This window comes from Siniperca chuatsi, linkage group LG1 (genome assembly GCF_020085105.1).
Source record: "Siniperca chuatsi isolate FFG_IHB_CAS linkage group LG1, ASM2008510v1, whole genome shotgun sequence".
Taxonomy (NCBI): domain Eukaryota; kingdom Metazoa; phylum Chordata; class Actinopteri; order Centrarchiformes; family Sinipercidae; genus Siniperca; species Siniperca chuatsi.
Genome location: NC_058042.1, coordinates 17,391,692 through 17,408,067, shown reverse-complemented (window position 1 = coordinate 17,408,067; position 16,376 = coordinate 17,391,692). Strand labels below are relative to the sequence as shown.

Below are 16,376 nucleotides of genomic sequence, written 5' to 3'. Positions count from 1 at the left end.
AGGGTGTTTTCTTCTCCCTTTGGCCACAGTGTGTTTTTCAGCGCAACAGGCACATTACATTGTCTCTCTTCAGAGTGAAATATAGTTACCTCATTGGTTATAATTGCTGCCATGACATCACTATGTTTGAATAACAAAGGTGCTGGTTGACTTATTCTAACACGTCTCAAGCCAGTAACTAGTTTGTACATTTTCTTTTTAGGTGATAAAGCAAACCTAACTCCTACCTCTGTGATTTTAGAGGATAAAATCTTCTCAGTCATATAAGGAGACCGGTCTGCTCTATTGCAGTGCATTGCATTGTGTCAGGTGTGAATTCTAACCCCTGTAAGCCTACAAAGAAGTCCTCGTATGCGCGTGCACACACAGACACCAGCTTTTAGTGCCGAGAATCAGGCAGAAAATTACAAAGCAATATCCAGGCAGATACTCACTGGCTCTCTCACAGAGGGAATTTGGCAGCTCTCTTAGAATTGATAGCTATTTAGCTCACAGATAGTCATCTGTTTTAATGCATTAATTTTGTATTAACAGCACTGCCAAATTTAATGGTGGAAATTAGGGTATGATCATAATGGTATGTGGCTGCGTGTGAGAGTCTGTATGTGCATGTGTGCATGTTTGTGTGTGTACATTTCTGATGTTCTTTTTGTCTATACTTTGGTATGTGTTTGTTGTGTGTACATGCTGTATTATACGGCTCCATTGGGAGCCATTCTTTGGAATTACCGGCTCTCTGTCTCCCTTCCACCCTTCCAGTAATACCCACCTCTATCTTGTGTTAGTTGGACTCTCTCAGCAACCACACTGTTTTGTGTTAAAGGTGCACTTTTACTTTGCATTTAAGTGGATGGAAATGCAGATGTATGCAGTGCTCTGGGTGGGTGGTGAAACTGATACAGGCATGCATTGCCCACTCAGAGGGCAAGGTGCACTGTAGAGTTGTGAGAGAGAGGATGGGGTGGTGCCCACACCACCCCTGTCCCTCTTTACCTGAAAAAGCACAGAGCACTGCTTCAGCCTCCACAGAAAGAGATAAGGTGCTCCATGGAAGAGAGAGGCTTGAAAAACCATGATTGCATTTTTAAACTATGAAAACCACCACAGTATAAAATAAAGCTTAGAACTGGACCTTTCAGCGGAAAAAACAAATTGAAGATGATCTATCGTGTTAAATGTGATTTAGAACATCTTTTAAATTCTATAAAACAATAAAGGTAGTTAAGTATCATTCAGGGTCATCTAACTAACCTCCGTTTTTACAGTAGCAAACTGCAAAGGACTTGCATCTGTCTTTTAAAACACTGCACTAAAACTACGATATGACTGAAGTCTTTTAAGACACATTTAAGGCACCTACAATCAATGTGATCATATCTGTTAAATCAGACCACACATACAGTACATTCACACACAGCATGTCTCCCATGCCCAACTGAGTACATCACTGTATTCTAGGCGGTCACACATTTATACTTGTTCAGCTGAATCTCCTATAAGACTGCTATAAATAAATTCCCAGACAGTTCAGTGGTATTGAATCCATGCCACTGACCCAGCCAGCTTCCCCCCATTATGCTCCACAGCTCCCCTCCTGTTGGGGCCTCGATAGGGCGCTTAAAAACCCCAGAGCCAGGCCAGCCAACTCCTCCCTGCTCAACATGACTTTTTCATTAAGCCGCCAAATTCCTGCACTCCAGTTGGAGGTGATTTATCAACTAGGGGCTTCATTGCAGGTTCATAGGAAACAGACATAGGCCCTGTCTCATGCATTATTATGTTTCACATTCAGAGTTTGTAGGCATGCATGTGTGTGTGAACCAGAGAGGTTGATGGACTGTGAGTGTACTGTGTCCATACTGTGTTTGGGCTCATAGATATGATCCTAGAAGTCTCTCACATGTATAATTGCTACGGAATCCAGTGAGAAACCATGTTAGAGAAAGCTGGTGTGTGTGATGATCAGAGGGTTTTTATTCTCATAAGGCCAAGCTATACTGTTTTTCTAGGCACTATGGTATCATTTTGCCTTAGTCCTTCCTGGAATACTTAATGAGCAGGGGCCACCTCACTGATCACTCATTGGTTTGATCTCTTAGCTCGTTCACTGACTCTAAAATGCCCCAGACTGCCTTGGGTCATGGCCAGCAGATATGGTGAAAGTGGTGGTTTACAGGTGTAACCATTTGACATTGTAGACAGAGCTACAAGCACTGGGGCAGGCCAGTTTTGGCCCTGCTGAGACCATCTTCCTGGCCAGTCAGGTTTATAGTGAATTATGGCTGATTCTGGGGCAGGCGGTCTCAGGTTCACTCCTATATAAACCCTGTGCTTTTTATGGGAAGCTATAAAACTCCCAGGATTTTTTTCTACCTCCTGAGACTAGCTTTGAAGTTTCGGTCAGGTGCTGTCGTTTTTTTTAAACTTGTCTTCTTGTAGATTTTTGGAGCCTTGAGTCATTTGCGGCAAGAACTCTTTTTTTAATTCAAGACTTCTGCTATGACTAAAAGCAGTTTGCCTGATGGATTTGGTGTTATCTATAACTGAATCTGTCTCTCAGGTTTCTCTCTACCTTAGTTCTGATGCAGTATTTGTGCACAGAGGAAAAGGAGTAGGGCTCCCACAATATTCAGCAACACCTATTCATGACATCATGGATGGCTTAAAATAAGGCGAAAGGAGAGCACACAGAGACACAGAGCCTTTTACAATCACCTAATAACTCTATTACACAGAGCTGTGGGGCTCACAAAAAGGAGGGGGAAAAACTCCTATTCCTTTTCCTGGAAGCGGTGTCTTAATGCACATTTTAGGTGTAGAAGGGAGAAATATGAAACCAAAGAGAATGAAACACAATAGCTCAGAAAACCCCATAGCAATATTACAATATTGCCAGAAAATTAAACATTAGGAGGAAGGGACAAGAACATTTTAGGGAAGCATAATATTGTTATGAATTTTTTCACCAGGCTGTCAACACCTGATTTAGATGTAATGTGGTTAAATGTCTAATGTTTCCTTTGCTTTTACATTTTCCAGCTAGCCAAACAGGCCATCCAGTGCAGGACAGGACAATTCAGTTTCTTCTTGATGAATGGTTCAGTTTTCTGAACCTTCATCTAAGTGTAAGCCTGATGTATGAGGTAAATAAACGCAGGGACGTTTATACTCCTACTACTAAATGCAGAATTGGTAATTAAACCTCGAAAATAGTAAGTAGACCCAACTTTAATTACAATCACAAGCTTTCAGCAGTGTTAATGATTTGAGTAATTAGCTTTGTCTTACCGCAGGTTAATAATATTCATCATTTTACCTGGTTAGAAAATACAGATGTTATGGCTTAGAGCATTAATTTACTATTAGACATATTCAATAGTGTTTCCTCCTTATTTTGGCCCTAGTTAAACAATTGTCATCACCATTTCAAATGTGTGTATTAAAAGCTTTTAAAGCATCTCTATTCATCCAAAATATTTTTAAAAACAACATATTATAATATATAATTACTTTTTTTGTTCTCTCAGTATGCTTCACAGGAGACATGTGGGGCAAGAAGAATAGAGTAGAAAGAACTTTTGGTGATTGACATTGATTGTAGCCACAGAAATCCACAGCAAGACTCCAGAGTTTGATATTAGGAGCAGCACATGACAGGCATGACACAAGTGGCCATACCGAGTCTGGGACTTTTATTGTAAACATGCAGAAACAATCAGTGTGATGCTTTAGGATAGTGGTCAATATCTCTGTTGCTCACACCAGGCCAAGCCATATTGTGTTGGCCTTGCATCATTGATTGAGCCATGCAGGAGGTAATTAGACTGGAGCTCTGTGGTGTGACAAGAGGTTGTGGTGGTATGGTGTCACTACGGGGTGTTAGGCATGTTGTGACACTACGGAGGGTGGGCTGAAGGCTGGACTAGGCCTGCTGTTGAGGCTTGGAGAAAGTTCTGGGATTGACAGGTCAATACTAGTGCTGATTTCCTGTCCTCTTGAAGGTTGTCCTCCTGTTGTGGAATGTTCCAGTTTCTCTCAGAATGTACTAAATCCCCCTCCTGCCTCACCACCGGCTGACTTTGCCTCTCTTCCTCTATGAGAGAGCGAGGATTTAACTCACCATGATCAATATTTAGTATCCCATGCGTGAAACAAGCAGATGTTTGGAGTTTCCTTTTCAGAGACGGGAGGCTTCTGTTGAGTGAAGGGGATCAATGCTCCCTTCCGTCTGTGAGGCTGTAGACCCACGGCTTCTGAAGGGTGGCTGATGCGATTCCTGCCCGCCCTTGGGCCCCTGAGATTTGCGTGCTTCCCAGGCTCTCTCCTGTCCTGTTAGCCCACTGATACAGACACTCACGCAGACAAAGTGCGCAGTCCAAACAGTTGTCCTGAAGTGGAAGAGGTCTGGATGTTAAACAACAGGGCTGTGATTGGGAATTGATTTGTTCATTTGCCAACTGTTTGAGTGAAAGTGAGTCGGTGGTGCCTAGCCAGCTATCTGCCATCTACAATAACCTCTTTCTCTCTCTTTCCCTCTCTTTCTTTCTCTGTGTTCCGTTATTTCTCTCTCTCTCTCTCTCTCTCTCTCTCTCTCTCTCTCTCTCTCTCTCTCTCTCTCTCTCTCTCCATCCCCTCCCACAGCACCTGCAGCAGCACGAAAACGCCGTGGAGGGTGATGCCTGCTACTACCATTGTGTGCTGTGTAACTACTCGACCAAGGCCAAGCTCAACCTGATCCAGCATGTGCGCTCCATGAAGCACCAGCGCAGTGAGAGCCTCAGGAAGCTTCAGCGCTTACAGAAGGGCCTGCCAGAGGAGGACGAGGACCTTAGCTCCATCTTCACCATTCGCAAATGCCCTTCTTCAGATACAGGTCAGAACCTGCCCCTGTGGCCACGTTTTAGTGTCTCTTTATGTGTGTCTGTCTTGATCTCTCTACCTATGCCCCTCTGTCTCTTGTACACATAAACACACATCCATCCGCTTCACTGAGACACTTTGTATGCCTGAGTTGTCAAAATTTGTGGTCACCATTTGGTACTTTCTTTCTTTACATTTACCTCCCCACAGAATTAGGACTAATTATATGGACTACTTTTCTTTAGTCATGTTGGTTTTGTTGGTTTAATTCTAAAAAGGTTGAATGAAAAATTATTAAACTCAAATGTACATAACTATTTTTTGATAGCAAGAACAGAACATTACAGTATGATTTTACATTGACAGAGCTGAGTGAAATTCTAACTAAATAGAGACATTCAGAGACACCATTACTGGGAGTTATGTCTCTTAATTTGATTCGAACAATGTAACTTTATTCTTAAAATGTATTTTTGATAGTGATATGATTTAGGTCCATATCATTTACATAAAATATTCCTGCAAAGCCTGCCTTCACTAGTAAAAATAGAGGTCCCTGTTAATGGGAGCTGTCCTTTTCAGCCATTAAATACATATTGAGACAAAGCATTAAGGCCAGAGAAGGAGGAGCCGAACAACAGCAGCAGCTGCAACAACAAGAACACCAAAAAACAGATACAGCTACGACAACAGTAGCATGACTGAAACAAAGTGCCTTGACTGCTCATTTATTATGGACTGATTAGGAGGACTGAGCTGTGGTCAATTAACACTCTTTCTTGGCAGAGATTTGGTTTTCCAATCACTTTAACTCCTGTGCCCTGACAAAGGGGCTCTATTGTGTGTCCCTCCTAGAGGGAACCATTACTTCCCTTGCACACATACTTGCTGTCTGTGTTACGCAGGAGAAAAAAAGGCCAGCCTGTGAAGACGCTTTGTTCCAAGGAGGCAGGGATAATGAAGCCAGTGGCCGGGAAATTGCGCAAAAGGCAGTCACAGATCTGAAGCAAATCATTAGAGAACATATTTAGCTGAGCAATTAGGGACAATTAAGCTTTCTGCTCGCTGCACTCCAAATATGTTAATGACTACAGTACAGTGGACAAGTGAACATGCAAAGGCAAGAGGAAGGGCCATTTAGGTTAAAAGGGCTGGGGGTTGGGAATTTACTTTTTGTGTTCAGACGGGAGGAGTTGTTATGCTGTTTTCAAATAAATGTTTTAGCAGATGCTGTGTTTATCAATCTCTTTTTTTTCTTTTAAACTTTGATTTGTCAGTGAACTTTAGATTGAATGTCTTTTATAGTCTGATTGTGTGTTTTGATGATGATGCTTGATTGTTGGGATTTGTATTAATGCCTTTTCTTGTTTCCCTTGTAATTTGGGGACTGCTTTACTGTTACTGTTAACCCTAACCCTATTTTTTGGTTTGTTTTACTAATTATAAGCCTTCATAGAGAAAATTCATTCTGCTCTTTTACAATGAGCTGCAGGCAGATAACCATATAAACGCAAGAACAGTGATTATGACCTATTATTATTTAGATATTAGTCATTGTTTTCAACGAAACACTACCTCCATTTGTTTCTGTTTTAAGTGTGTTAAATTAAATGAAGTGTGTAAAAAACAAAACAAAAAAAAAAACAAAAAAACATCTTGATCATACTAACCTCAATAATGATCATACCTCTCTGTCTGTAATTATTAACTGCTGACTCCACACTTCTCACTTCTACCATTTCACACCCTAAATGCCTTGTTACAACAGCATCAGCTGTGCCGGTCCACCCTGTAGCCCCACCCCTCCACTAGGGCTGAACCATTCCCTCCCAGTGTAATATTTAATTTCCTCTTCGCTAGCTCATCTGTGGCACAGGGCTCTTTTTTGTGGTTGAGGCATAGTTGCTAAAGTGGTGGAACGTTCCCTGGCTTGTTAAAACAAAGTTACTTCTGGATTTCTGGGTCACCTAGACAGTAATTCCCTCTCCTGCTGCTGTTCTGTGATCCTGTGAGTGGTTCTCTGCTGGCTAGGTGCTGGGCTTGTAGCCTGCCTGGGATTTTTCCCAAAACATATGTATGAAGCCTGCTTTTTACCCAAAAAGCTCACAATTATCATGAAACACACAACAACATTACACAGAGAAGTGGTATGAAATGGTAGCATGACGTTATTCTTACATAAAAAATCCCCAGAATCCCTCCATTTTAAGTAATAATGTCTTTGAGTCATGATCTCTACGTGTTAGTCAACTGATACCTTTCTACGACAGCATTGGAATTAAATTACTATAGGCTAGCTCATGCATGATCTGGTGTGTTTTACACTTAACAACTACGCATAATGCTCCTTATGAGGATGCAGCAAACACTGACTGTAGGGATTTGATGCCGCATATCTCCTCTGGGCTGGATGTCCGAGGAGAGCAAGGGCAGCAGAAATTAGGTTTCTTTCCAATTAGACTAAGGATAAAATGCTTGCATTGTTTTAATTCTTGCTCGTACTAAAAATGTGCTGCTTAGGCATGTTGCTCTGTGGCCCCGCCTCCATTTGTCTTCTTTAACCCTTTATCTGTGGGGAAACAAAGGTGGCCTCAGAGGGACCCCAGCCCCACACAGCTGCCCTGTGTGCAGAGATCACTGAATACATCTCAGCACTGACTTGAACCAATGCACCAGTGCTAGCCTCTAGTTTTAAGGATAGCAGCTCATTACCAGGTGGCAGGTAGACCCAAAAAATAGAAAAGAGGCATGCATGTGACAGAGAAGGCGAGAGGGAAATGTTAAAACTCCCATAAAGCATTCACTTGTGAGGACAGTTGGTTTGACAGCATGAGGACATAATATATTTTAGTTTAGTGATTACAGAGAAAAGGTAAAAACTAGTGCCATGTTGATGTCAAGTGTAGGGGTTAATGGTGACTGCTGTCAATGTAAATCATTGGGTTTTATGTGTATGAGAGAGACCAATATATGGAAAAACAGTGAGGAACTGATGTAAAAGAAATGGGGAAAACGAGTTTGGGGAGCTTGCGTGTGAGAGCTAGTGCGACACTTTAGCATATGATGACCCTATTTCGTATGAATGATGTTCACCAGGGCATATAACTCAATGACACATTGAGGTTTCTCATTTCTTAACATTTAATCGACTAAAGATATTTTTTTTAGCATAGAACAGAATGAGGTTGTGCCTTCAAAAAGGGCAAAGTTAAATTGCACTGACGGGGTGGATGCCCTTCTACAAGAAATGTTTGCTTTGTTGTGTGTGTGAGAGAGAGAGAGAGGGGGGGGGGGGGAGAGAGAGAGAGAGAGAGAACATTTTATAAGGGTAAAATATTTGTATTTTTCAGTGGTGGCGTACGTGTGTGTGTTTATATGTATGTGTATGGAGGAGTCAGAGATGGAGAACAAACGTGGCTGACAGTGTGGATTAGCTCCTGCTGTAAATCTGCCTCAGTCACAGATGGCAGGCCCTTGATCACTGGGCTGTGACGGCTTGGTCTCATCGCAGGAGGAAATCCCTGTCTGTGAGCCTAGGAGGCTGGGAAGGAGAAGGCTGGAGCCGCCTGGGCAGCCACCAGTCATTGTCTCCCGTCTGTGTAGACATAGAGGCCTGGGTATTCAAGGGCGAAGACTGGTTTGGGGAGGGGTTATCTTACTTTGACTCTGCAGTTGTTTCATCCGCAACACCGTGAGAGCTTATAAGTAGAACTTAAGCCTCCAGTTAAGATCAGTGTTACTTTTAATGACCAGTTTGAGAAACTGGGCAGGCGAGCTGTGTGCTTATTAAATGGAAATGAGACGATAGGATGTATACAAATTACTGCATAATACTGGTATCCGATATGAAATCCATTGCTTGTTTCACTAAAAGGGGTGCGCTTTCAGGGTCACACACCTAATAGTTAGGCCTGTCCTGACAACAGAGGCATTTCTCTTCCCTCCCCACATCCCTTCCTCTCCCTCTCTGCTTCATGCATAATTCTTGAGGTGCTCTGAAAAAGCTGGAAAATGGGCTGTGACATGGAAAAATGCACTAATAAAGCAAATAGAGAAAAGTCACTGATATTTTAGGATTTACACAACACATTGCAGCTCACATTGAGATTCAACAGTGGCAGACAGCATCCAGTCTGTTAAAATTACTATACCTAATATCTAATATGCATTATATTGAACCATGCCTTCATCTTTTTGTCTCATCCTCTGCTTCTAACTGCTTTCTTGCAATATATTAACAGGGCTTTACTCTCCCCTGCTATCATACTCTAGCTATCTGCATGTCCAGTGGCTAAGCTAAAGCTGTTAAAGCCAGGTAAAATCAGAGGTGAGCCAGGCCACGCTCTGATGGCATGCAAGGGCCATAGTCTGAGCTTTTGCTCCCCACGGGCAAGAGCAAAACAGACGGTAGCCATTTCTGGAATGTCCTCCTTTATTCATGCTTGTTAAAATGCAAAGTAAACCTTTCCAGGAACAGGATATTGTAGCCCCTAACCACCAGACCCTTTCTAGATGCCACATTATGGCCAATCTGAAAATGAGTTGTATAGACAGACACTGCTGCAATGCGCTTTTAATAAAGACTGTTATTGCCCTGGTGATGCAGAGTGGATATGAGGATGGAGACTGTGCAGGCCTGGATGAGTAGGGCCCCAGAGGGCCCACAGCTCAGTCAGGCCTCTGTCAGTCGCCTGCCTTCTAATCCCTGTCCGAAGGGCATAGAGGCAGCATAGGAAATTGTTTGCTGTCCACAGAACGTGCCAGGAAATTCATAAATACATTACTTTTCATTTTGAAAATATTACAAAAGACTAGACGTTTATTAAAAAGACAAAATGATGGCTTTATGGATTTTCCAGTTGTGTATCAGCATTCATATGGCCCTGCTGCTCTAACTAACACAAGCAAGTCTTTTCTTTCCCTGTGCCCCCTTCTTTATGGACAAGCTTGGTATGAATTCCTCTGCTGGCTCATCCTGTAATAGCAAATTGACCAGAAAGCCACCACTCTATTCTGGGATAAGCTGTGAATAAAAATGTCTTTTGTGCAGATGTTTACTACCTATCCTGACTGAACCCTCATACTGTAAATACTGGCTAGCTTTGCCCCCAGGCTGGGAGGTGGGTAAAGTCTGAGTCCTGCTGTGCCAGCCTGTCCGATAGATCTGGCTTAAAGGAGAACAGAGGCAGCATAAATGTCAAAGATGAGTGTTTATATAGAGAAAGAAAGATACAATAAAAAAGTGATAAATTCAATGAGGACAAGTTGAGTCATGCTAAAACAACAAAAGCAAGTCTCTCAAGATTAGGGCACGAACCTTTTTAATGCCATATTTGGGGAGATTGCTCATCCTGTGTGCTGTGTATGTTTTATGCCCTGTGTGTGATTTCACTGTCAGTTGTGTCATGTGGGTGTAAATATGCGGCAGATTTCATTTTGCAAAGTCGCATACCCATAAATGAGCACACACATAGGTGTCCGCACTGAGAATCAGGCTGTGTGTGGGCGCGAGAGGCTCTCCCTGTCATCAAGCCCATTTTCAGAGGAGACTGGCAGCACATTATAATATTGGTTTCCCTCTCTCTTGTCATTACCAGACACTCTCCTTGAAAGCTGATCCAAAAGATAGACAGTCCATCAGGAGACAGTCATCTCATTTGTACTTACTAAACGTGTTAATGAGTTCTATTTTCAGGCCTAGAGGCTTTGCTGGTGGATATTGGAGCAGAGGTGGCGATCGGTGGTGTGAGGTGCTGGATCACAGGATCAGGAGGAGCTCGGAGAGAGGGGAAGGAGGTAATGCAGTAGTCCTGCTGCCCCTCATGTCAGTCAAGCGGAGTGACCCCAGCCTCCACAGGGGCTGTCAGTCAGGGCTAAGGGCGGGAAGTCTGTGGTTACAGACAGACAGACAGTGGAGGAGAGAATAGATTAGGTGACAAAGACATTATGGTTGTGATGGGTTTAATTATAGCAGCAGTCATGTCACTGCCATACAGGTACATGAGTTGAAGGGGAAACAAGTTAATTTAAGACGGGCCATGAGATAGTTTCTACTCTTTAATGAGTGATTTATATGGAATGTTCATAAAATAACTTGTGGTTGCAATACAATGCGGATGCATTTTTGTCTTGTTTGGCTATTCTTTACTGATAATAAGTAGTAATACAATTTTATTTTTTCACAAGTTTTCTGAATGCGCCTTACTTGAACTTCCCCCTAAGGTGCACATTATCATATTACATCCAGCATGTTCTTATCTATGATATTGATTGTAGTGCAAGTGTAAGCCAGGTAGTCTTGGAACTAGAACCAATAAATTGTTAAACACTTAGATTGCTTCATTTGTTACTATGTTTTGGTATTGGGTGAACAGTGCTCACTGTCAGAATTAGCAGCTCAATTTGACCATAGGCAGCATCAGAGAAGAAGCAAGGGTAAAGTTTGGGAACTATCGAGTCAAGGCTAGGAAAGTTTTATTTAGCCATTTTTAATAAGGCTGTTTGTGCCCCCCAGAGAGAGCTGGTGGATCAAAGGGCATGATCTGTGCTATGGATGAGTTCACCCTGGGTCCAGCAGAGACGATCGGCCTTGCTGACAGCAAAACAAAAACCAGAGAGTGAAATGAAAGATGCCCCATCCAACAGCATGTTGCCCTCACACTCCGAAGGCTCCATTAGAATAAAGGCAGATGAAACAAAGACTGGCTGAAAGCACAGATGTTGTGATTCATTATCCACTCTCTGATAGACAGGCATGAGTAGTGAACAGAATGTGCGTAAGTGTAGGTGTGTGTGTAAGTACACGTGTGTATGTTGCTTAATGTGCGAATTCATGTTGTGTTTGTTTCATTTGAAGAAAACATCCGTACGGACAATATATGTTCAGACACATGCAGGATACACACGAAACACACACGTGCTTCCATGTTTTGAGTGCATTAGCAAAAGGAGTCCCCTCCAGTGCCTCAACCACATCAACTAAAAGCAGCCAGGCAGATGGCAGCAATGAGAGAAGTGCAGAACAGTGAACCTCTCTAACCTTTACCTGTGGGCGTGAGCACCAGTCATTGATTCACGCTGTGCTTGACAGTACACTACACACCACCTGAGGAGGGTGAGAGGAGGAGGGTGGATGAAGAGAAATGGATGAGTTTGGTGAAAACACCAAAGGATAATATGAGTGGGAGGGAGGCTCTACTGTATGTTGGCAATGCTAGTTTGTGACATTAGAGGGAACTTTCCACAGATGGATATTGGGAAATATTATGGATTTGTCTAGTTTCCACAAATATTGTCCCCCTTGCCCCCATGTATCAGCGACAGACAGAAATTCTCACACCACTTTGATTGTGAAACCACTAGTGTAGGCCACAGTAGGCTGCCATTGATTACAAAGCACCTTCAGGTGTGGGGCCTGTGTCTGCCTTCATCCAGAGAATTATCCCATAAACCTGACGCACAGTAAGACAGTGGTTATCTCGGGATAAGTGTTATGAAGAACACTGTGGTTGATGAGCAGAGCACATACAACACAGTGTCTTTTGGTGTGTGGTGGCTACTGACTGACCAGCAGTAATCTTGTGAAGGCACTATTAGTTAAAGAAAGGAAGTCCCGATTTTGAGGGAGTCCAGTCCACAGCTCAACTCTGTTTAACTAGATGTGATTGGCTGCCTAGTGAAATCTGAGACAATAGTATTTGTTTTGTGACAATCTTGGACATTCTTACTGTTTGACTCATTCAGATTTACGGTGTCCCCGCTGGTCCAATTGATGGCCTATCTCTCAGAGTCTCTCTTTGTCTGGCTGGAAATGCTGCTCTGTTGCTGCTGTTTTATAAGTTGGCTGTGGATATGTTCTTCCCATTGTCCATTTGGAGCAAAGGAGCTTGGATGAGCATAGTGATGGATGATATTTAAGTAAGGGAAAATAAACAAGGAGCCTGGCGTTTACACTGTAAATGCACCCTGAAGAGATAAAGTTCCACCACACCCTTGGAGAGGGAAAAAGAGTGTTAGTACAACAATATGTTTTTGATCAATTAGCAAAAAAAAACAAAACATTTTTGTTAGCAATATTGGAGGTTTGGACCCATAATCAATCCATTTCAAATACCAACAAGAAATGTTTATGTTCTAGCAATATTGTTTAATTACTTAATCCCCGTAGAACTGCCTGTTTTTTGCAAGACATGCATTCTCTGAATCAGACATGGTTACTAAAGAAATAAGTTTGCACATGTGTAACAGACGTCACATTGCTTATACATACTGAAAACAGTACAGGAAAAAGAGCCCTTTACTTGTAGTAAGGGCAAAACAAGTTTATTTTTGTTTACATAATAAGCAAAGGGTAACTGTTTTAAGAAAATCATGTCTGTTTTCTGATTTTCCTGTTGCTTTACACATTGTCTTCAAAATGGTTACTGGTTAATGGTTATTTCTAAACCCTGTTGCAATTTACAAGGATTTTATGCCTTTTACTTTTTTGCATATGTGGATCCCTTAACATTATTTTAGAGATTTCTTTTCACATAAAACCAAATTTGCAAACATATTGTATATAGCAATAAAAGAGAGAAGGCAAATAAGTTGGAAACAGCAGAAAAACCCACCTTGACCAATTTGAAGCATTAAGATAAATAATCCACTGTTTAGAAAGCAAGAAAAGGTCAATTTTCATGCTACTTGGTCAGTAAGCATACAGGAGAGCATATCGAGTCAATTCACCTGCACTGCACAGTCAAAAGGGAAGGACGTGCGATTTCTGGTCCTTTTTTGTGTTAGGTTAGACCAAGTGCTGCTATAAAAAGATTTTCCAGTTTCCACTCAGGAGGCAGATGGCATTGTTTTTTTAAAGTTGTAGTATTGTAGTGATACAGTATATGTGCACTTGAATAGCCAGTTTGAAAGGAGTATGTTGATGTTTGTCCATACTCAGGTGTGTAATGTGAATTTATTATGGAGAGCAACAACTATTTCAAAAGAACATGAGCTTCACTATGCTGTTAGTTGCTTGTGGTTGTTGATGAATCATTAATCTTATTTGCAGCATCTAAAATCCTTACCGTTGTATGCAAGGAGAGATATGTAAAATGTTAAGCAGCTTCATATTTATGTAACATAAATTTGTTTTCTAATTACATTTTGCTGAACCATGACAGTTATAAACATCCACCACCTCTAGTTATACTGCAGCCAGTTTTAGTTAATGAATGATACCTTATGGATGATTTACAAACATACAGGTCAATAATAGTGCGGCATCTGTTATTTGTTGCCATCAAAGTATGAAATTACTACAAGTAGTTTCATGTCATAAATATCTTCATATATCTTATTTAGCCTTGCTAGCATTTTTTAACACTTAGTCACAAAAGATAACTATTAAAATATGAGCACACTAGGTCTTAATATTTTTGGAATTTATTTCTTTGATAACTTATGAATGTTAATTTAGAATAAAAAAAAACATTAAAAAATTGGATGAATAAATCAATAATATAAATACTCAGGTGAAATAGAATGACAAAAGTACAATTTGCAGTGCAAACAATGTACTGTAGTTTAATTGTTTTTTAAATGACTTTGAGGGACTCTGGCACATAATCATCAGCTGATTTGTATTTTTACCCCATTTTTCTCTTCACTTTCTATTACCAGAAGCATATTCTGTGCTGTGATTGTCTCAAGAGGACCTCGTTTACTGTAATCTGCAGTGAACAGTATCTTTTTGCTGCAGAAAACACATCAGCTTTTGGTTGCATGGGGACATAAAATCTGTCTGTTCCTTTAAAAAAAAATCCAGGTATTTTTCAGTGAAAATCTGTAGAAAAAAAAATGTATTAACCGTAGCAGTGCCCGATGACTGGGGATACTCTGGAAATGAGTTCCTCTCATGTATATGCTGAATATTTCAAGCACTTGGGAAAGCTGAGATGGGGCATATATTTGTGTGTGAGATGTAGAATGGCGAACACAGTGGATGTGTTTGAATCCATGTCACAAGTCGTTGTCAGTCTAACAGACAGACAGGTCAGCACTCTGAGGCTTACTCGATTTAAGGTGGCACAGAGGCCAGTATGGCAACCAGAATTAGGAAAAATTGGCTCTGTTTTTGTCATGTTAAACTGGGCAAAAGAATCTAATTGGGTGGGGGAGAGCAAATGGCAATACCTTCTTTGTTTAAGGCCCCTCTGCAGTCACTTTGCAGGACCCATTGCGCATTGACCACAATAGCATTAGTTTGTGCTCTTGTTCTGGGCTCTTCTTTTCTTTGGCTCTCTGCAGTCAGCTCCTGTCCGTTCCACTCTGTCTCCACACTTCACTTCCACGCTCCACCAGTGCTCAGGAAGGGACTCAGAAACATGCCCCCCATCATGATTACCTCAACCTTGCTCTCTTTCTACCCTGTAGACAATCGCCATCACCATCCTCAATCCTTCCTGTCCTGCTTTCTTATCCACACTATTAAAAAGATAAAGATAGAGAAGGAAAGGCACCCTTTTTTCCGCTTTGTCTGTAGTCCACTTTTGCCCCGACAAGAGAATCTTTATATTCTTATATTCTTGTTATCAGTTTTAAAGAATCCAATCATTTAATGAGAAATTATTAAAATGGATTGCTCCATGAGTTCACAGACAGTCTTGCCACAAGGTCTTGCAAATGTGTAATGAACGATTTGTAGTCATGAAAATAAACATATTTTCTAGCATCATAAAATGATAACTGAACAATTATGTTTTAGGTTATTTCTTCCTGTCATGTGTCACTATCAGCCAATACAAAACAGCTGCAAATCTCACTGACTCTGATTATTGAATAGATCTTGACAGTGGTGTAAAGTTAAAAATGACTTTCAATGGGCACCCATTGGAGTTTAACCCCAGTACTCATAATGACTACTCTCAACTGAGAGTTTTTTCGTATTCTTTTATAGGGACCATCTTTAAATTAGCGCTTGAGCCATACTACTACTTACCTTTCATGATGTCTTCTCAGAGAAAGCCAGAGCAATTCTTATGTTGCTTGGTAACCAAACCTGCTACTTATAGTGGATTATAATGCACAAGAGGTAAAAAAGTATGATGCAGAAAGTGGATGCAAACCCTTGTTAAATATTTCTAAATTCATGTGTCTTGAAGAATGTGCTATAATCAACAGCAGGTAGCAGGTTAATAAATGAGGCCTCTCTGTAGTAGGACCTAGGTTACAGTCTTTTCACTACCTCCAGCAAATCCATGTGCAAATTGTATAACAACTAACCTCAGTATATTTAGTGCACTGTTAATGGCCCTGTGCTGTAGGTGTAATCATGCGTTATGAAAAACGGGCCCAAGTTACTAACCTAGGAGCAATCTTGTGTGCATTAAAGTGTCCTTTTTTTGTTACAAAGGTCATTCATAACTTGGTCACGTTGTTGATGTACAGTGAGAGATATTGATTGATTAATGCATTAAGTGCTCACAATCCATTAGGTTCTGTGAAAGGGACTGGAGAGAAGACTTGCTCTTTCTCTC

General features: G+C 41.3%; 1 protein-coding gene across 6 annotated transcripts in view; it reads left to right on the top strand.

Moving 5' to 3' along the window:
* Nucleotides 1-16,376, top strand: part of zfhx3b (zinc finger homeobox 3b) — a 296,238-nt gene that overhangs the window by 230,580 nt on the left and 49,282 nt on the right. For all 6 annotated transcript variants that reach the window (XM_044200100.1, XM_044200181.1, XM_044200261.1 and 3 more), the window contains one exon: nt 4,642-4,873. In XM_044200100.1, coding sequence (XP_044056035.1) covers nt 4,642-4,873 — 232 coding nt within the window. The remainder of the gene's footprint in view (nt 1-4,641; nt 4,874-16,376) is intronic.